Consider the following 22,478-nt stretch of genomic DNA (forward strand, 5'->3'; position numbering starts at 1 on the left):
TCCCTCCATAGCATTTATCCTCCAAGGGTGGTGCCCACAGCAACAAAATCACCCTGTGGGAAGCTGTGTAGCTGGGCCTCATGACCAAGTGCTGTCCTGAAGGTCATTTTCCTTTTGAAGATCTTTCACTCATTACCGCTGCCCCTACAACAAGGGTCTCAGGAGGTGCTTTCCCAGTCTTTCCCGACCAGCTCAAAGGTAAACCCACCCCCCTCCCCCTTCCGTGAACTCCCCACAAGCCATGGAGGCCAAACCAGAACAGTAAACAAGATTCACTAAACCTTGGAGAGATAATCCAAAGAATAGACACAGAACATCATATACAGCCAGTCTGTTCTTGAGCTATGGCTGACAACTTCAGTTGGGGCCCCCTACAGCTATCCCCCCTGGCTATCCCCCAGCCTGACTCTGCCTAACAGAGGCCGGAACCCAGAGTCACCTTCTGGCATCCCAGAGGCCAAGCCCTAAAAGGTAAGGTCAAGAGAGAGGCAGGAGTTCCCTCTCCCACCTTCCAGTTCTAGTTTTCTGTCTAAGGACAACATAAAGAACCATCCTCTTCGGTGTGACCTCAGCCTCTACCCACAGAAGCCTCACCCGCCACCAGCAACAGATCAAGCACATCATAACACCAAACCGAAAGCCCAGTGTCTGAGCCAGATGTACAGAGACACACCTGGTACTAGGGGATCAAGACAGACGCCCCGTCTGTCACACGCCTGACAGGTGCCCAAATGGATAACTGCAGGGGCAGGCTGCTCGTGGCTTCTCAAAGCGTTTCATTTATGAGCAGCCTAACTATCAGAAACTCTGTGAACCCCCAGAGAATATATGCAGCGCTTCTGTGTATACACCGATGTACATTGTTCTGGGGAGATGGTACATCAGATTCTCAATGCATGCATATCCTGGAAGAAAATCAGTCCTATAAAGATACGCATATTAGGGATTTCTAAGCTGACTGAGGAAATCCAGATACGAGTCAGGTGATAACCACTCATGGGCTTCCCCCCCACCAGATCTGCTTCCAGCTAAGAACGGGGAGGAGCAAACTGTGCAGTTCCTGCTGGAGGTGGTAGACATACTCCTCAACTACGTCCGCAAGACATTCGATCGCTCCACCAAGGTGCTGGACTTCCACCACCCCCACCAGCTGCTGGAAGGCATGGAGGGCTTCAACCTGGAACTCTCTGACCACCCTGAGTCCCTGGAGCAGATCCTGGTCGACTGCAGAGACACCCTGAAATATGGCGTCCGCACAGGTAAGGGTGAGAGCCAGGTTGACACGCAGTGGCAACCTTGCCCTGCGTCAGACCTTTGCCGATTGCCAGGATGTCAAAGTCATGTTGAAGGAGAAACACAAACCCGGGTGAAGGAAGGCAGCAAAGCGCTCCATGACCTCAGAACCACCAGACGCAGTGACAAAATCCCATCATTATTTATTGTTGTAAAAATAGATTTAAAAGATACAGATACACGGTGCTATGTCAAGTTCTGTATAAAGAGTTTTAATTCTTGGTTTGAGGCTATTCACAACCTAAAGAGAGCAGAATGATCCATTCTCTACTCCATTTTCACGCCTACTTCATTCTGATAAATCCAACCCTTGCCTGTCCCTGAAACTGGGGAGAATTGGGCCCATTTCCTTTTCTTTCTGTACTAGTTTCCTAGGGCTGCCACAACAGATGACCACAAACTGGGTGACTTAAGACAACAGAAATTTATTATCTCACAGTTCTGGAGGCTAAAAGTTCAAAATCAAGGTGTCTGCAGGGCCATGCTCTCTCTGAAGAGTCTTGGGAAGGAGCCATCCTTGCCTCTTCCAGCTTCTGATGGTTGTGGGAATTCCTTGGCATTCCTTGGCTTGTAGATGCATCCCTCCAATCTTTGCCTTCATCTTCACATGACATTTTCCAAGAGTCTGTGTCCAGGTTTCTCTCTTCTTTGGACTACCCCAATCCAGTATGGCCTCATCTTAACTTGTTTACATCCACAAAGACCCTATTTCCAAATAAAGTCACAGGAATCAGGGGTTAACACTTGAACAATCTCTTACAGGACACAGTTCAACCCACCACACCCTCTATTTGCTAGGCCCAAAAGCCACACACTTACACACCCTTTGCATTCTACTCCATCCTCTGGAGTTCAGGTATCCTGAGGCACCAAATCCTATCTCCAACAGGGAGCCCTGGAGGACGCCCTCTTGCCTCCTTTCTATGTTATAGGAACTCTCTCTACTCAGCAATCCTGGCCAGGTGGTTACTCTCCAGTTGCCTCAAGTTCAAGGACTTTTGGGATCTCTGTCTGGCTCTTTCTAAGCCTAGGAATCAAGCAGTGGTTTCTTCCCCCTACCGTCTTTCCCCACTGTAGCCTGGCTCTCCTGAGCTCTTGGACAGACTGATGTACAGGAATTGGCAGTCCATAGCATGGTTGTCCCCACAGAGGAGCCCCTGAGCCCACGACTGGTAGCCTCTTGTTCTTTTTTCTTTCTCTCTCTCTCTCCTTTATTATCCTGATCACTCTTCCTAGTCATTTGAAGATATGACTGGGGAGGGTGTTGTAATAGGACTGAGTAAGACTATTGGATGTCAAAAACAAGGGTTATAATGAAATAATGAGGCTGGCCAAAGAGGCATTTTTAAGTAATGAATCCCAAACAGCTTTTGAAGTCTGCCAACACCACTGGTATAGGTGTAGCTTCCTTGAATAACTGCAAGATGGACAAGACTCAACTATATTACAAAGTCTGTGTTTGCTTTTTAAAGAAAAGCATGCTCATCCATTTAGTTACATCTCACCTTGGTCTGATGGCTAATCTGTTCCTGGTGGAGATCAAGTTGTTATTTGGCTAGGAAAAAAAACAGAGTCAGAATTCTCCGTGTATGTTTTAGCTTGACTAGCTTTGGTCCACTATTTTTATTTTGTCAGTTCACGCCACAAACACTTTATCAGAGAGATGAGACCACGTACGTTTATCATGAAAGCTCAGAATAGTTTTGCCCCTCAAAGAAAAATACATGGATTTGTCATAATAGCAACTCATATCGCCTACAAAACTGAAGTAGCACGTGGTCAGAGAAGCATGGACTCCTACTAGAGTCGAGTGTGTGAATCCAATTAGATACTTAGCCTGGAGCCATTCATCCCTGTTCTTCAGAGCAGCTTCTAGAAGCAGATATTTGCATTTGTAGAGTTCATAGTCTTCAGGCAGTGTGAAACCTGCATTACAGGGTGTTGACCCTGGCAAAGTGTACTGTTGCTTTCATGGGAAAACACATTTCCTAGTTGCTGGTCTGTAGTTTAGATGTAGTTACTGGAGCAATAGAGTAAACCCACAGGTATTCTGCAGTGGAAGTGGAAGATATTTTTTAAGAGTATTAATGCACAGCCAGAATAATGAGTAGGGTTTTAGAATGAAAACATACTGATCTGGGAAGCGTCTGTGGAGGACTGATGATGGCCTTTGGAAATTTCCCTACAGATTAACAAAGACTTCTGAAAAAGGAACCAATGTATATACATTCTCCAAGAACTGAGAGAAACGCTAGTCAGACCTCAGTCACAGTAGACATGCTGACTTCCTTAGTTTTCCTTTTTTGAACTTTTTATCATGGAAATTTTAAACTTATACAAAAATAAAATAATGTAATGAACCCTGTATACCCAACACCCAGCTTCAGCTATTAGCAGCTCTTGCCAGTGTAGTTTCACCTGACACCCCACTCACTCCCCTCTCTTCTATACTATATGGAAGCAAATCTCCAGCATAGTATTATTTCATTCATAAATATTTTTTATCCTCAAGGACTCTTAAAAAAACCACATTATCATTGGTACATCCAAAAAAAATTTATAATTTTTTAATATCACATAGTCAGTGTTCAAATTTCCAATTGTCTCATGAATGTCATAAATGTTTTATTTTGTTACAGTTTGAGTCAAGATCCACATAAGTCCCTCACATTGCAATTGCTTAATATGTCTCTTAATCAACAGATTTCTTCCTCCATCTCTTTTTTTTTTTGAAGCTTATTTGTTCAAAAATTTTACTTTAAAAAATTACTCTTTCTTTCTCTCCAACCTGATTCTAAGCTGTGGGCTGCTCAGTACCACGTCTATCATCTGTTAGTATTTTTGTTGACTATAGACAGTTGAAATTGAAATTTAAACTAGGTCATTTTGTTGCTTGATAGAAATTCTGGTATGAGATTTTGGCTTCATTAAGCTATAGCCATAAGAGGAAAGTAAGGTTTGGGGGGACTTTGTGTCCTTTTATATTTTAATAGACCGTGAGATACTGTTTCGCTTTTGTTTGAGGGCTATTTGTGTCAGTCTGTCTGTCTGTCCGTGTCCATCTTTTGTCTCTGCTATGCGATGTGATTTTGATACATTGTCAAATGGTGTGATTGCATTTATTTATAATTCAATCTTGTCTTAAAATTAAATGTTTGTTGTTAAAAGTTTTCAAATGGGTATTATGTGTGTGTGCGTATATGTATATATATATGTATATACATATTTATATTTAAATGGACTTCAACAAAATTAGTTATGTTGTAGGAGATCTCATAGATTTTGTTGGCACTGAGCCGAGTAGAGCAAAATGGACCAGTTTAAGCTATTTAGAGTAATCTACATGAATGTCTGAAATCTGGCCTTGAATTTACACTAAGCTTACTGTTTATGCTTCTTTTATTCTTTCTAAAGATCAGTATTATTTTTCGAGGACTCTTGAGGTGCAGGGATCGGTATATTCTGCTATTAGAAGTCCTAGTCTAGATGTTCTGAATGAGTCCTTATCACAAGGAGGGAAGGATAGACTTCCTCAGAGAGGGGACTTAGACCAGGAACATTCCAACATTAGCTCTCTGACAGTTATTTCAGAGGCAAAAGCAATTTCCGCTGGAAACACAGCAGTCAGCACATCTTTCTAACACCAGTTCTCTGTCACACACCCCTAGATAATCTATTGCGTTGACTCCTTCGTGACAGCCAAGCCAAGCCTGCTCTATGGGGTTGAGTTTTTCTGTGAACGCCAAGTTGGCCAAAATTTGGCAGTAATCCTGAATTTGCTGAGAACAAAGCCTGATAAAGCATAGAGTGGGTTGAAAAGGACTTTTGAGTTACATAATAATAAAAATTATTCTATCAACAACTCAATGAGTGAATGAGGCTGTGTCTGCCCCTGTTTCACAGAGCAGATGCCAGGTCATCTCAGCAATACATCTAGTTTAACAGTCGCCTGACTATATGTGGGCAAAACACACCAATGCTTGACATCGTATTTGACTGACACAGAGGCCCAGAGAGTGATGTCATGCCTCGGCATCAGCCTCAGAGCTGGCACTTACCCTGGGCTTGGTTCGGTTCACAGAGCCACTGACCCCTTCTGAGGCCTGCAGCCTCTCCTCCTCCATCAGCATACGTTGATTTGGGGAATAAAAGCTTGAGGTGTTAAATTAAAAATTGAAATATTTATGGAGAAAAACAGGACCACCACATCCGGATTTGTATTTTAAAAAGTACAACAGAGGAGCTCATCTGGAAATCAACGATACTGGACAGATTACTTGTTTTATGACCTTGGATTTTTTTAAATTTAAAAGCATAATGCTTTAGAAACATGTAAGTTTGGGAGACATCTTCAATGTTAAAGGTTGGTATAGGGTGGGTCAATGTGCCCTTCCTTCAGTATTCTTGGGCAACCCTATTAGACCGTTGGGATAGAGGTCCCATCACTGTGGCCTAGTGGAGTGGACCTTTTGATTTGAAGACAGCTTGAAAAATCTGGATTTGCCTTGATGCTTGTCTGTTACTTACCTCTTTAGGTCATCCTCGATTTTTCAACCAGCTCTCCACTGGATTGGATATCATTGGTTTAGCCGGCGAATGGCTGACATCAACTGCCAATACCAACATGTAAGTCCCACATATTATTTTCATGTAAGCAAACATGATGTCTGAGTATGGCTTGTTGTATTAAGAGTCCAATTCCAATGGTTCTTTAATAATTTTATTACAGTTTGCCCTAGTCATCTTTTCTCTTAAAATCTTTTAGGTTTATCACAGCTCTGAGTTAATGATAGATACTTGATAAACTATTTTTTAATTGAATAATGCAGTTTAATAAGAGCATGGTCATAAGAAGTAATAACTCTAGCTTTCAAAGTTTAGTGTGAAACTTCATGTTAAAAGACTCCATATTTCTTAATGATATATTTAAAGAGATCATGTTCTGGGGTATAATCTTGGTCATTTTCCCACCCAAGCATATTGCTCCTTATCATTTAGGTCATATTTTCTTCATAATTAAAGGGGCCATAAAGCCACAAACCAATTTGATCAGCCTATTGTTCAACTAAAAATTCTAAAACAATTCAGGTAGTGATATTCCTTTGAAAGGAATTATATATCCCTTTCAAAATAACTGATTGTTTTTCTGAATGTGAAATTTTTTTCATACTTGAGTAGGCAAAGCCTTTGTTTGTTTCTAAGTTCTTGTAAATTTATTTGAAACTGTCTCTAAGGTCCTGGCGGTAGGAGGGTTGTGTGTGCAAGTAATACCTGGGTAGTCTTCTGGTAATCACCCCACAGTTTCTTCTACACACACGTGCCATCTTTGGAGACAAGGACAGGTTACAAGTTGATGGAGGGGTATCATAACCTACTAAGTACTGCCTTTTCTTTCAACGCTAAGATAATGTTTTACCACTCTCTCTGTATCCAGACAGTGGTACCACATTCTATGAAAGTATCCAGAGGGAAATAATAAAACAAGGTTATCGCAGTAAGTTAAAAATAACTGCATAAGAATTATGTAGTTTAGTCACTGTGGAAAGATTTGGAAAATAACCGTACGCTTTTTAAGTTCGCGGTAGATTTGAAAAATGAATTTAGGTGAAAGGGTGGTATTATTTAAAATGAGAAATTCCATTTGACGTCAAGATAGAATGTAAGTTATTAAAGTTCAAGGTATTCTATTTTTCTTAAACTACTACCAGCCACAGAGCCTGAAAGGGCATTTTAAACTTATATATTGATTTGTGTGTGTTCCAAAGCTGTTTAATGCTGTGACTCAAAATACTTAACTACATTCAGAAAAGTTTCTATTAATTAAGGCCTCCTGCTTTGTTTGCTAATTTAAAACAACAACAACATTTAAAAAGCAAATGTGACAAGTGAAACCATTAGTGCTAAAAGGCATAAAAGATTAAATTGATTGAAAAGTCAAATGGTTTTCCTGCTCCCTACTTGCAAGTCAAGGTTAACGTCACAGAATGTTCATGTTGGATCACTGAGGCTCTGAAGGGCTGGAAGGAATTCAGGTCAAAGATACAATCACCTGTATGATCTCCTCAACAAAAAACTCCCCTTTGCAGTCTTTATGTTTATGGTTTGTGAGATAAAAATATATCAGCAAGCACAGACATCATAATATATTAATTATAACTTGAAAAAAGACAGTAATGTTTAACTGAAACATCTTACACTAAGGAATGATTTTAATTAGAAAGTACAGCTTTAAAAAAAAAAACTTAACTATTTAGAAAATAAATGGGAAAAATAAAGGTACATACCCATTAAGGCCCAAGTACCCTTATTAATATAGGCACCAAATTCACCCAGTGTCTTTAAGTGTGTATTCTGTAGGCCTCTCAGCTGTGATTTCCTAATATATATAGCTCAGTCTCAAGGTAAATAAAAGGAATTCACCCCGTTGAACCATTTATGACCACATATTCTCCTGAAAGTCTTTTCTTTAACCAGGGAAATCTCGCAAATTCTTTTTTTTTTTTTTTGTATGTGTTCATAAAATGAAAGTCCCTTACTCTTCCCTTACCTCAGCTCAGCCATGAAACGCTAAAATATTGTCCAACCATCTGAGGTCAAGGCCAGTCCAACTGAATGGCACATAGTAATTGCAGCTGTACTGAACAGTGGATATTTATAAAATATGATCCAATTCCAACAGATCGATAGCAAAGGTTATTTAAAACACTGAAATAGTTTCTGTCAGTTCTAGAGACAAGGCATTGTCTGAAGAAGTAATAACTATTATCTAGAAATTGTTCTAAGCCGGTTCCCCTGGTAGATCATGAAATGTGGCAGCGCTGTCAGGAGCTTGGGCAGAAACTTGCTCCCTTGTGACAATTCCTTCCCCAGCTGGGAACAGTGTTCAAAATAAGCCTGGGGAAGAATGGCAAAAGGATCTTTTTTGGCAGAGTAGGATTTAATTAGTGATACACTCATTTTTTTGACCTGTACTTCGTTGCGTTTGGATGGCACTGATAATCGAGAATAATAACTACATTCCTCAGTATACTCTCTCTAAAAGAACTATCCAATATCTTAATCCAAGTGGCAAAGTGTAAGGTATCTGATGGTTAGAATAGAAGGAACGTTTATGCCCGTGCTTTCACACCTGCCTGTGCATTCAGCTTTGAGATATATTCTTCCAAGCTAGGACTCAGTGAAGATCCAAAGAAAACGTCACCAGTGTGCAGCTGGCCATGGCATGTACAGCTCTTTTCTTCCAAAACACGGCCACCGAGCAGGTGTAAACAACAGCCTGCCCTCAAGCACCTGACGTTAATACATAATCCTAGAGGCAAGATCTATCACAGCCCTTTGTTATGAGGTTATGATTTCAAGTATCTAGCACTTTATTTTCATAGAAATTACACAGGAGAAATTTTCTATGGGGGTTATCAGTCATTTTATACTAGTAGGCAGGTTGTTACAGAGGAGCCTGCAGTAAGTAGTTCTCATTTGTCATAGAAAAGCAGCTGTGATGTAAAGGACATGGAATTCCAGCTTGGAAACATCCTACATGTGAGATCTTGAAACAACTCACTGAATTTCTCTGAACCCCAGTTTCTTCTTCAGAAAAATGAAGAATAATTGTATCCACCTTACATAGTCGTTCTGAAGACTAAAAAAGACACCAGTCTTAAGTGCCCAGTGTATACAAGGTACAATGCACACACCCAGGAAAGGCAGCCAACCCACAGGTCACTGTTGCCATTTGCAACCCCTCCCTTCAACTTCCCAGCTCTTTTGTTTCTGTCTCTCATCATTTCTGGACACCAAAGGGGCTCACTAAGCTCCCCCTCAGGTGTGTTATCTTTTAAGGTAAAGATGGGCCACCCACCACATCCATAAGGAGGATAAAATCTAAGAGGAGTGTCAAGTTAGAGAATCAACATAGAAAATTATTTCTTCCTCTCATTAAAGAAGTTCCTGGTTTGGCAGTCACCAGGGATGCAGGATCCTTGTGCCTTACTGGTTCATATTGAGGCATGTGGCTCTCATCTTCAAAGTTACTTCATGGTGCAATTTAGCTGCTGGAGTTCCAGCCATCATTTCTGTGTTCCAGATCTCAGGAAGGAGTGCAGGTGGAGGGAGGAAGGAGGAAGGAAGGAAAGAAAGAAAAGAGGGAAGGAGGAAGGGCAAAAGGGAAACACACTCTTTCCTTCTAAGAAACCTTCTCAGAAGCTCCACAAGACATTTCTCCTAGCATCTCTTTAGCTAGAACTTAATCCAATGGCCACACCTAGGGAGGCTAGAAAATACAGTCTTTGATCTGGATGAATTGCAACTCCAGATAAAATTGAATGAAGGAAGGGAAATTTTGATACTGGTTAGCAACCAGCAGATTCTGCCATCAGAGAAAGTCAGCTTAACAATCAATTTGCCTCGGTTAATCCCACTGGGAAGGTGAGTTGAGCTACTAAAACAGGGCTGACTCACTACCCTACTCAGAATATAAAAACTCTCCTTTAGTGTCACTCCCTGAATGTCACAATCATACTGTTTTTAAACCCTTACTTTCAATCCCATGTTCTTATGCTTCAACCTAGAGCTTTTAGCAGGTTTAGTTTCTTATCCTCCGATTCTGAAATGTCATCTTGTACTATGACTTCAGCATCAAACCAGCTTCTTCTGAATCCATATTTGACCTTTGATCTCTTGACTTTGTCCACTTTCATCTGTCATTTACGGAAAGGGTACCAAACCTGGAGTCCCAGGTGCAAGAGGAGACTCTCCTACAAGGGTATACAAAATGATGTGCATATCCTCATTTTCTTCCTGGAGAGAGGGACCGTAGCTTTCCTGGGAGTCCCAAAGGTGTCTGTGATCTCAATTAAGTTAAGAACCACTGCTCTAGGTTGAACTTCAAGGTCTTCTCTAAGGCTTTGGGTGCAGGCAGACTCCCAGTTGTAAACACAGCCCAGGATGAGAAGGCAAGTTCAGAGGAAGTGTCAGGATCAGCCCATGTGACAGGCCTGGCTGAGGATCAACAGCCGTGGGGCAATCTACCAGCTTCCAGGAGAGGATGTCAGGACTAAGGTAACGAATCGGAATAAGCTTGGTGTTAGCTGTGGGGTAACTGGTCCTTCAGACCCAGGCAGCGACTGTCAAATAGGATGCAGCTAAGGCCAAGATGCTGGATTCATCCTAGTAAGCTTCCTCCTCAAGGTTGGGAATTGTGTCTTATGACATCTTTGTCTCCTCAGTACGTAAAAAGCTACTTGGCAGAAAAATAGTCATTCATTAAATATTTGTTGAACAGAACTGAAAGAAAGGTTTCAGAATCAGGAACCTGGCATAAATAAGGAACCTGAGATAGATGAGATCAGATAATCTCACGATCAAACTCTCTAGACTCTTCCTTCTGATCCTGAGAGTAATGGCCATATTCCTGGTAAGAAGACTAATTCATGCAAACCTGGGGCCTAAATTGATTCAAATCCTGAAGTGGACCAACCCTCTGGCCTTCAACCCCATCCTTTCTCCCTTCCCCATGTGGTTCCTGCACTGACTTGACTCTGGTCCAGCTTTCATCCAATCCTTGATAAGGTTCTGATATTATGGTGTATGATTCCATTGGTTCCTTGCCTTACTCTAGAGAGCCTTCTCATTTGGTACTGTGAGACTTAAACACACACACTGCCACCAATACCTCTTCACCATGCAAACATTTTTGCCATTCCAACATTTCCAACAATCAGTGGCACTGTTGATAACGCATTTGTTCAAGAATGGTTAGAACCACATCATGAGTTTGCCCCTTGGTACACTCAGCAGCACAGGCTAAACCAGGAATCCTTCTCTTCTTCTTCCTTTATCAGGCCATCAGACATGAGGGAGTGTTGGTTGCTACGGTGATGGGGCTCAGAGCAGAACCAAAGCATGATTGTGACCTCCAGAGGTGATGGTAACTGAACACATGATTTCCAAGGGTCTTCCTCCTAAATTTCAAGGGTCCTCCCAAGGAAAATGGACATATTCTTTTTGCAAACAAAATTCTTCTACCAAGAGATGTACCCTGAGGATCCTTCAGGATCTTTTTGTCCTCTTTTACCACCATGTGATTAAGTTGATTGCTTTATTTTTCTCCATGATTAAAATTTAGCACCTTCACCTGGGTCTTTGTACAACAATTGTTATCTCATCCTTGCAAATAGCTTTTCTAAATCATGAAGCCAGCAAAAATTCCCTTTAATTCTCAGCATTTGCATTCAGCCTAAACACCCTAACCAGGGATGAAGTCTCCCCATATCACTTGGCTGAGTCAATATAGGAATCTCCCTTCGGTGAGCATTGTCTGAGCCGAGCCCACAAACTCTAATGCTTGAGAAGGCCAAGCAAAAAGAAGAAAGACAAAGAGTCTCACAGTTAGTAAATATCTTTTTGTTTTCTGGTTTAATTTTCTGTAGATGGACCTTCTTTGATTTCTCTTAAGCCCTATGCCTTGGCACCATGATTTTGTTTCAATGATTAGTCACCAGACTGTGCTTCTGTTTTGAACGGCTTTGAGAAGAGCATGGCTTGCTACTTTTAAGTCAGTTAGTTAGAAGACAAAGCTACCCTACCAGAATATCTTGATGCCCACAGTTAGCTGTGTATGCCAGTTGACATTCTTCTTGTTTTTTTGTAATTGGTAATTAGAAAATCATCACTTATAATTATTCTTGACAGAGATCGACTTCAGAGAATTATAGAAGCATTGCTGTCCTTAGGGATTATCAGTAGAAAAACCACGTAGATGATTATATTGAGATCTTTAAAACCTAGGTCAATACTTCCAATTATCTTCATGGTTAGCTTTCAGATATTTACATTGTTTTTAAAAGATAGACTTTTTGGGAATTCCCTGATGGTCCAGTGGTTAGGACCCCGCGCTTTCACTGCCGAGGGCGCGGGTTCAGTCCCTGGTCGGGGAACTAAGATCCTGCAAGCCACCTACCTCGGCCAAAAAAAATTTAAAAATAGACTTTGGCTCTGGGTTTTATAAATTCTACAGGTGTGAAGTTGGCAGTCAGTTTTTTTAAATGTTGCAAACCATTTATATAGAATTTAGAATACATTTTTTCAATTAGCATTTGCATCATCCTATATAATCTTAGAGGTGAAAGGGACCCAGAAAAGTCATTTTCTTTCCTTCTGTTTCTCTGGGTGGACCACACCTAAGACATTCCATTGAGATGAAAGTCTATTTTGTTGGTGAAGAATCACAGAGCAGGTACTTCCACCACCTCTCTCGGTAACCCAGGCTGGTTTCTGACATTTTATGATTGATGACAGTGCATTTCCAGGAAATTAATTGTTTTAGTGGTTTTAAACATCTTTTATTCGAACCCAAGTACAAATACTAAACTGGTTATCTGTGTTCCCCAAATAAGTGGTTTGACTTCTTTATTTTCATTCTTTTTCTCACCACCTTTCCAGGTTTACATATGAAATTGCACCAGTGTTTGTCCTCATGGAGCAAATAACACTTAAGAAGATGAGAGAGATAGTTGGATGGTCAAGTAAAGATGGTGATGGGATATTTTCTCCTGGTAGGTTTCTGTTCTCTTTCCCCGACTCTCCTCAAGGTTTGCAGTATGGATCCTTGGGATCCGTGAGAACACTAAACACAAAGTGAGTCTGTAGAAGAATAACAATTTTTTCAATAGTCCTGCCTTCTTACCTTTGTCAGAGTGAAGGCTAGCAAGAATGCTACATTCTATGTGTACTAACCAACAAAGGCTGTGCCTAAACCTGTACAAACTGACAAAGGCTGTGTCTAAATCATGCTAAACAGCTCTGGTCTGTCAATAGCAGTTTGATTAAGCTGGGGATCAGAGAATCAAGATTATCAGTGGACAGATCAATTTTGGCCAAAATAGTATATCTACTTTAAATCTCTAGTTCAATATAGATACAATAAGAATCTTTAAAACAAGGACAGATAATCTTGTAGAAAGGAGGGAGTTTGGAGTGGTGTCAGAGACAGTGTGATTGTGTACAAAGGGAAGAGAAAAAAGAAAAATTGCAATTGTTCAGGCAATTGAATCAGTCCATGAATTTGCCTGTTTGTCAGGTAACTGATGCAAACATGACTCGTTTGTGTTGGCCAGACGTACCTGGTTACCTCAGTTCTCCTTTCATCTTGATTTAAGTAAACACGAGTTTGGTTTTATTTTAATACACTTGGAGTTCTTCTAAATGACTCAATAACTCAGTTGGGCTGTTCTTTGAGGAGAGTATCCAGGCAATGTCACTGTTTTCTTCCATAGGCTCTATTACTCTCTCTTTCTCTGTCTTTCTGACTCAGAGAAAAGATTCATCTTTGTTCAGTAAATAGATTGAGCAGAAAATGGAAGCAGGAGGGTTGTAACTCACCTATCTCTTCGCAGCCGCTGCTTCTGCCACCCCTTATATTCCTGTCTAGGCTTTAAGGTGGGACAGGCACCAGAGTACGTGAATCACCTCCAGCCAAATTGCCTAAATGGCTTTGGTAATAAGTGTGATTATTTGTATTTCCAGGGCAAAGGGGCCAGAGGGAAGCCCTGGCAATAAGGAAGCCAGCAAAACCTATCATGCATGATATTGTCCTTCCCCTTTCTGACCTCCCTAGTCTCTTGAGACACCACGTCAGCCTTTGTTGTTAGAAACAGTATTGAGGGAGTCCCAACAGCTCCCAATGTGTCTGCTTGCCGATAGGGGGAGCCATATCCAACATGTACAGCATCATGGCTGCTCGCTACAAGTACTTCCCGGAAGTTAAGACAAAGGGCATGGCGGCTGTACCCAAGCTGGTCCTCTTCACCTCAGAACACGTGAGTTGGGTGCTCTTGCTCATGCATTGTGGTGTTTTCCAAGGGACTGTCTAACATCTAACCTCCAGCCTCTGTTGCAGAGTCACTATTCCATAAAGAAAGCTGGGGCTGCACTTGGCTTTGGAACCGACAATGTGATTTTGATAAAGTGCAATGAAAGGTAGGCAGGGGAGAGTGAATATTAGGTTCTTGATGTATTAAATGTGCTCATCTGTTAAATTTGTTTTATTGTGCTTAAGGACTGACTCAGTGCAGTGTGCCAAGCTGCTAATGGTCTGTTGAAAATATCTGATTAAATTACTTTCTGCTGCTGCTGAAGTTTTTTCCATGTGCAATCTCACTGATTGTTCATTTTCATTTCTCTCCTTTTACAATAATTACAGGGGGAAGATAATTCCAGCTGATTTAGAGGCAAAAATTCTTGAAGCCAAGCAAAAGGTATGTACTCTATGGTGCATTTAAACTCTGGTGAATATAGATTTTTTAAAATACCTTCTTTCTGCCCTAGACAATAAAAGTGTTTGATAATATAAGAGATAATTTTATTGTGTTTCTAAAATTCTTTTCTCAGATGTTTGCTTATTTTCAACTTGTGTGTTGACATGGCTTTAAAGCTGTGTCTACACAATATCAATTTTTTTTGAAAAGTGGAAAATTCAGTCATTAAACCACTTGTTCTGTCTTCACTGTGCCAAATGACTAGTTCGATGTACTTCAATAAATCCACTATCCGCGTCTCATGAAGATGCAGCCTAACTGAGGTTTTCACTTGCTACTTGTTAGGTATAATCTCATTTTAACAAATATCATTTAAGGTTAGGATTCTATTTAGCAAATTGCTTGCATGCCCTGGCAGTTGGCCCATAATACTTGGTGAATCCAGCCTCAATAAATTCTCTTAAACAGAAAAATCGCATAGAACAGATATATCCACGAGGCACTGCCAAGTACCTGTCAGGCCATTTACCAACTCATTGTTGTTTTGGTTACATTCTTGTACCTCCTTCTCTAACTATGGTTGTTTGCCGGGTCTCAGCAGAGAAGGATAGAAATGTCGCTAGGACTGAGCAAGGGGCAGAGGGGGAGCTCCTAGAACTCATAGATTTCCCTAACCCTGTCTGAGCTCTATTACTTCACTTTCTCATCTATTTCTTGTTCACACCAAAATTTTACTGTATCTGCTCTTAGGGAAACGGTGTATAGACCTGTTTTCAATAACCAAACAATGCTTCAGTATTATTATTACATCAATACACTTAGAACAGCACAGCTTCTAAAATGTAGAATGTCCAGATGACACTCAGATACCTGCCCATCACTCCACTTATTACTCTTTCCTGCTTTATTGTTTGCCATAGAACTTATCACTACTAAACATGCTATTTATTTTGCTTATTTAATTTTGTTGACTGTCAGTCACTCCCCACAAGAATGCAAACTCCACGAGGACAGAAATATTCGTCTTTTGTGCTCACTGCTGTATTCCCAGCATCCACAACAGGGCCTGGCACATGAAAGTCATCAAAAATATTTGTTGAATAAATGAAGGAATGGTGAATGAGCTACAGAGAATAGTCCCAGATATAGTATCTGATAACACACCAGCTTAGCTGATCTCTGCTGGAAATAAATGCTATAGTAATTCTCCTTCATGTGGAAAGGAGGGAGGTTAGAAAGCCTAATCAGCTTGTCCCTCTTACCTTATAGGGATACATTCCTCTGTATGTCAATGCAACTGCCGGCACGACTGTTTATGGCGCTTTTGATCCCATACAGGAGATTGCAGATATATGTGAGAAATACAACCTCTGGCTGCATGTCGATGTAAGTGCTGTAACTCAGAGTGGCCTGGTCCTGTCGTGGGGTGGAAGCAGCTCTGCTTTATAATTTGCCTCCAGCTTCTCCCATTGCCTCTCTCCCCACTACGTTTCTCTGGCCCCTAGCAAGCCATTCATGACAGGTGCACACCACACGCCTGTCCGTCCTCTGGGGCTCACCCAGTCCTTACTGGCCAATTGCTGTCATCTGCGATTCATCCTAGAATTTCATCTCTATCACTTTCCCGGAAAGCTTTTGTCTGAACAAATGTCTAAGAGTGAAGGACAACTGATTTCAGAGGGAAAAGATGTAAGATACAACGTATAGAAAGTGACCATGAGTCTGAATCTGGGCACTCAGCTATCTGCCTTCAGTCCAGCCATCTATGACACTTTTCTTCCAAAAAAAAAAAAAAAAAAAGGAAAGAAGGAGAAGGAAGAAAAAAAGAAAAAAAAAAATGAATATCTGGTTCATGTAGGAAAAATAAGGCAGTATATGGAAGGTGTTATCAATTAAGAGATTTAGTTCCAAATTTTCCTAGGAACATAAGACGTACATTTTCACACGTGTGACTGGGTGTGTTTTTTCCTTTTTCTCTCTCCATTCTCATGGGTTGAACTTCTCACAACTAGACAGTGGGGTGATCTGCCCTGCTATTGGACAAATGATAACAAAGGCTGTTCTTGTGTCACATGGTGTCCCAAGATATTCGATCACCATGCATCAGGGGACACATAAAAATGTCTTGCTATTGCAGGAGTGGTTGTGGGACCTCCAAGCCCACCAGGGCTGCTGCCTTGTGAGTTTTTCAGGAGTCCTTAGAATTCTGCTCTGGGCAGAATCAGACAGCAGTCTCTAGTCCTTTGTGTCGCTCCCGGAGCTCCACCCCTTGGCTCCTCAAGTGTCCCTGGCTTTCCAGAGCACTTTGGGCCTTGGGTCTCAGCACCGCAGGCTCAGCCCCTATTTACCTGTATCACTTGCACTGCGACTCTGACGTTAACCAGGAGGAACTTTTGAAGAAGTGATAAACGATGAATAAGCACAACGGCCCCTGGTGGAACAATCCGTGTGGGTTCCTTCTGTCAGAGAAGCTTACGTTTTTCGCCGTGTACATTCTCGCTCATGTTTCGCTAGAGATGTGAAGTGACCGGGCGTGGACTCCTCAGTGTCACTGCTCCCTCTCGCTCTCTTTTTCTCTGTCCTCACAGGCTGCCTGGGGTGGCGGGCTGCTCATGTCTCAGAAGCACCGCCATAAACTCAGCGGCATAGAAAGGTAAGGGCTGAGCACAGGGCCTCCCTCCGTTCAGGCCATGCAACACGCTGTGCCGCCGAGTCCCTAACGTCCCTGCCCCGATTCCCAACGTCTTATTCACTCTAAGCTCACTTTTGTTCGGCAGGCATTTATTGAGCACTTATTGTATGCCAGGCACTGGGAAATCAAAGATGATGGATTTCCCAGTCAAATGAGTTCTCGCCTCAATTCACGATTTAGAAAGAGAAAAAGACAAGTATGCAGATAGTTACCACACCATGTGGTAAGCTCAACAATAGATGTGATTGCAAGGTGCCCGGGTAGGAGAGACGAGAGACTTACCAGTGTGGGGATTTGGAGGCTAAATGGGAGTTTGTCAAGGGCACAGAAAGGGGCGCTGATTTATTTCATTCTTTTTTCTCACTAAGCTTACATTTCCCATTAAGCTGGGAAAAGGGTAAGACACTCAACTTACCTAACTTGTCTCATAAGCAAAGAGATATTTCATCTGCCAAGCCATGCTATTTTAGACAGGGTAGTTGGAGGCCTTTCTGAGGAGGAGGCGTTTCAGCAGGTACTGGGTTGAAGGGAGAGAGGAAGCATGAATACAAGGAAGAGTGTTCCAGGCGGTGGGAAGGGCCAATGCAAAGACCCGGAGGTAGGACTGTTCTTGGCAAGTTGGAGGAAGGACCGTCACAGAAATCACTGTGGCTGGAGCAGAGTGACAGCAGTAAGAGCAGACTGAGGGTGGAGAAGGGGACGGGGAGCAGGCATCAGGGAGAGCGCTCCCGTGGCTTCAGTGTTTGTTACCTCTCCTGGGCCTCTTCCCTTGCATTTCAGTTTTGAAAGGCCAGTATCGAAGGGAGTGAGACTGACTCGTTGAAGCATGGTTATATGACCCTTAACCTGGAGGACAAGATCTTAAATGTAGATGAGCCAGTCCAGCTGTACTTTAGATTTCTCGGGCAATTTCCATTTTCCATCTTTGAGTCGAGGAAAACTTGAAACATTTTGCACTAGACTTTTTCTTTTCTAACATTTTAAAGTACATATGTCTTCTGAAGGAAATTGAATCCACGTCATGTCTTATTACTTTCCACCTGTAGCACCAAAGAATCATTTACTTCAGACCTTTAGGACATTCAAAAAACATCTAAGACATTTTGTGAGATCTATGTATAATTGGTTTTTTTAAACTTATTTATTTATTTATTTATTTAATTTTTTTTTGTCTGCGTTGGGTCTTCGTTGTGGTGCGCGGGCTTCTCATTGCAGTGGCTTCTCTTGTTGCGGAGCACGGGCTCTAAGTGCGCGGGCTTCAGTAGCTGTGGCACGCAGGCTCACTAGTTGTGGCTCACAGGCTCTAGACCACAGACTCAGTAGTTGTGGCACACAGGCTTAACTGCTCCGCGGCATGTGGGATCTTCCCGGACCAGGGCTTGAACCTGTGTCCCCTGCATTGGCAGGCGGATTCTTAACCACTACTCCACCAGGGAAGTCCCTATGTGTAATTGTTTAATGATTCAGTGAATGATAGCAATGAGAAAATGGATTAAATTCACTACCTTCTAAATAAGGCTTGACACTGATTTTTTTTTTTTAATAAATTTATTTATTTATTTATTTTTGGCTGTGCTGGGTCTTTGTTGCCGTGCACGGGCTTCTCATCGCAGTGGCTTCTCTTGCTGTGGAGCACAGGCTCTAGGCGTGCAGGCTTCAGTAGTTGTGGCTCGCGGGCTTTAGAGCACAAGCTCAGTAGTTGTGGCACACAGGCTTAGTTGCTCTGCAGCATGTGGGATCTTCCCGGACCAGGGCTTGAACCTGTGTCCCCTGCATTGGCAGGCGGATTCTTAACCACTACTCCACCAGGGAAGTCCCTATGTGTAATTGTTTAATGATTCAGTGAATGATAGCAATGAGAAAATGGATTAAATTCACTACCTTCTAAATAAGGCTTGACACTGATTTTTTTTTTTAATAAATTTATTTATTTATTTATTTTTGGCTGTGCTGGGTCTTTGTTGCCGTGCACGGGCTTCTCATCGCAGTGGCTTCTCTTGCTGTGGAGCACAGGCTCTAGGCGTGCAGGCTTCAGTAGTTGTGGCTCGCGGGCTTTAGAGCACAAGCTCAGTAGTTGTGGCACACAGGCTTAGTTGCTCTGCAGCATGTGGGATCTTCCTGGACCAGGAATTGAACTCGTGTCCCCTGCATTGGCAGGCAGATTCTTAATCACTGCGCCACCAGGGAAGTCCGACACTGATGTTTTTTAATGAGATAAACATTTAGTCAACTTTTCTTAGAACTTTTCACAGTCTCTTTCATAAAGGTTTTCTTTATTATGCACATGGGGGAAAGTACATCATGCCTTTCTTTCTTCTTCTTGAGATGCAATGTACGCCTGTGGTCATGTATACACTAAATTATTTTCCCTCTTATGCACCTAAGCAAGATGAAGAGGTTAAAAATTCGCAGCAGGAATTTAGCTCCAGGGAGAGCAGAGGCAGTATAATTCCGAGCCAATTGCTATGTCTGGGGAAAACATCCTTCACAGGTATTAAAGCATAGAGCCCAGCTGTGGGCTAGGCCATTGGAAAGGAGCTACCTAAGCTTTAATCATCATACATTACACGTAGTTGTTTCCATAATGTCCTAGCTAGTGTGCTCCTTAACCATTTAATTGTGTCTGACGGGGTAGTGTGGTTGCTAGGAGACCATGCTTGTTAAGCTATCATTGCAGCCTAAACAGGCAAGATTATGTTTATTTAACATTTAAACAATGCTGCTAAGTAGCCAAAGTCTAGAATTGTCCAACTGATCCTTGCTTTTATGTGTCAGTCTTCATACTACCTTATAAGCAGGTAGGTCAGCATCACCAGTCCAAGTTATTAGTAAGAATGGAAAGGCAGAAAGAAGCTGAGTCTGTAGCCTAGAGGGAGGCAGTCTAGTGGAGAGGATGTGAACACTGGCTCGACAGTTAGACTCCCTGAACTTGAATCTTGGCTCCAGCGCTTCCCAGCTGTGTGACTTTGGGTGATGTATTGAACCCTTTTGTGCCTCAGTCTCTCCATCTAAAATAGAGGTGATAATAGTCCCTATATGATAGGATTGTTGTGAGAATTAAGTATTCAAGCATGGTTATTAGCATTATATATTTACTAACTCATTTTATCCTTTATTCAATTCCTTGAGGCAGATACTGTTCTCCCCACTTTACGGACAGGAAAACTGAGGCTCAAAGGAGTTATGTAACTTGCCCAAACTAGCAAATGTCAGAGCCAGGTTTCAGACTTGGGTAATCTGGCTCCAAAGCTTGAGCTCTTAACCGTGACACCGCACTGATAAGATGCCTGTAACCCTCTTAGAACAATAGGATACGTAATAAATGCTGTTCGTAAATGTTAGCTAGTATTAATAGCAGTTATTTAGAAGAGGCAGTCTGCCACTTAGTACTCTGAGACTGCCTGCAAAATATTTGTTTGCCACTTGATTAGTCAATTTAGGGGACGAGGTGTCAAAAACTTGAGTTGAGTTGAGTCTTGACTTGAGTTGAGTCTTGACTTGAGTTGAGTCTTGACTTGAGTTGCAGTGGGTGATGTTTTCCTCAAGAGGGCGGTTGCCTCTTGCTGACTCCTGCACCTCCTCCTCAGAGCATCACGTGTTTCTTTCAGGGCCAACTCAGTCACCTGGAATCCTCACAAGATGATGGGCGTGCTGTTGCAGTGCTCCGCCATCCTGGTCAAGGAAAAGGTCTGCCCTGCCCGCAGAGATGAGCTGGTGGCCTGCACACCGTTGAGAAGGCACAAAAAGAGAAAAGCATGGGGTCTTTTTACAGTACTGGCTGAGACACTCACAAGATTGACAGCCCCACTGGGCCTGCCACGGCTGTTCTTTCCCACCTGCATATCTTAGCCTTCGACTAACCCAGCATATCCTCTTGGCCCTTGCTCTGAACTGTCCTTCTTCCTTGTTCAGCCCCCAGGGCCCTGCCAGTGATAGAAACTACAAGGGCATTGTTTCATTTCACATTCCTTCGTGTTTGTTCAAACAAAAGTGAGAGTGATTGGGTGATCTGCCAGCTCTCACCTCAGTGAGGACAAAAAGTGGTCACTGGGACATACTTTTAGTTCTTAGCATGAGTTTGCGGTCCCAAGAGCTGAAACAAGTTATTTGGAACCACAGCTACAAATGTCAACCTAGGGCAACAAGGAATGTTGACCCAAAAGCTTCTGTAAATGACGATAGTTGTGTAACTTGCCCAAATTAGCAAACGTCAGCCAGATTTCAGACTTGGGTACTCTGGCTCCAAAGCTTGAGTTCTTAACCATGTCAACGCACTGATAAAATGCCTGAAAGGCACTTAGAACAATAGGTAGTATATTCTCTTCCTAAGAATCTAATAGGACCCTGCCCCAGAGGGCCTTGTTCCTCCAGTAAAACTGTTGCACACTGAGGCGTCCCCAAAAGCCTGTCACCAACCTGTGGGGGCCAGTACCTGTACAAGCTTTTTACTCCTCTCCTAAGTAGAGCGCCTGTTAACTTCATAGGAGCTCCCGGAAAGGATTGGAACACTTTTTAGGGGGTGCTTTGGGGGAGGAAAATTCTTCCACGCATGAAACTGTCCCACCCCCTACAGGAAGTTTATGTCCCCAACCCCTGCTGACTGAATGCCACAGCACTTCCAGTCTGTGAAATAACCCAAAACGCCCATGCACATTTCCAGATGCTCCTTAGAGGGACAGTAGGGTGGGCCCTTGTTGTTGGCATCTGAGACAAAAGATCGGTTTCCAATCAGAGTGATAGAGGAGAAGGGGCAAAGGTTTTTCCAAGGGTGGTTTTGGAGAAGGACATCAGAACAAGTGCACAGCCTCATGAGATGTTAGAAGAAAGGTTGTATGTGGCCCTAAGTCCGGCCTGCCCTGTTTCAAAACCATCCTCACCTCTGCCCTGTGAATACAGATGCACACCTGTCTTGATTTCCATGACAGGGTATCCTCCAAGGATGCAACCAGATGTGTGCGGGGTACCTCTTCCAGCCAGACAAGCAGTATGACGTCTCCTACGACACTGGGGATAAAGCCATTCAGTGTGGCCGCCATGTGGACATCTTCAAGTTCTGGCTGATGTGGAAAGCAAAGGTACGAAGGAGGGCATTCAGGAAATAGAGCAGAAATGTAATTTGCACAGGTTAGCTGGCAAAAGAGAGGCAAAGATATATCCCAGATAATTCATTATGTGTGAAATCAATATCTAGATAATTGAGTTAACTGTATTTTCTTTGCAAATGAAATCACTTCATCCCT

The 22,478-nt window shown here is 42.3% G+C and overlaps 1 protein-coding gene across 2 annotated transcripts in view; it reads left to right on the forward strand.

Moving 5' to 3' along the window:
- GAD1 (glutamate decarboxylase 1) overlaps positions 1-22,478 on the forward strand; it is a 41,470-nt gene that overhangs the window by 11,475 nt on the left and 7,517 nt on the right. For both annotated transcript variants that reach the window (XM_036859090.1, XM_036859089.1), the window contains 10 exons: positions 1,017-1,259; positions 5,829-5,919; positions 12,733-12,845; positions 13,993-14,108; positions 14,189-14,268; positions 14,492-14,546; positions 15,816-15,932; positions 17,135-17,199; positions 20,847-20,925; positions 22,164-22,313. In XM_036859090.1, the coding sequence (XP_036714985.1) occupies positions 1,017-1,259; positions 5,829-5,919; positions 12,733-12,845; positions 13,993-14,108; positions 14,189-14,268; positions 14,492-14,546; positions 15,816-15,932; positions 17,135-17,199; positions 20,847-20,925; positions 22,164-22,313 (1,109 nt within the window). The remainder of the gene's footprint in view (positions 1-1,016; positions 1,260-5,828; positions 5,920-12,732; positions 12,846-13,992; positions 14,109-14,188; positions 14,269-14,491; positions 14,547-15,815; positions 15,933-17,134; positions 17,200-20,846; positions 20,926-22,163; positions 22,314-22,478) is intronic.

Source organism: Balaenoptera musculus, chromosome 7 (assembly GCF_009873245.2).
Source record: "Balaenoptera musculus isolate JJ_BM4_2016_0621 chromosome 7, mBalMus1.pri.v3, whole genome shotgun sequence".
Classification (NCBI taxonomy): Eukaryota; Metazoa; Chordata; class Mammalia; order Artiodactyla; family Balaenopteridae; genus Balaenoptera; species Balaenoptera musculus.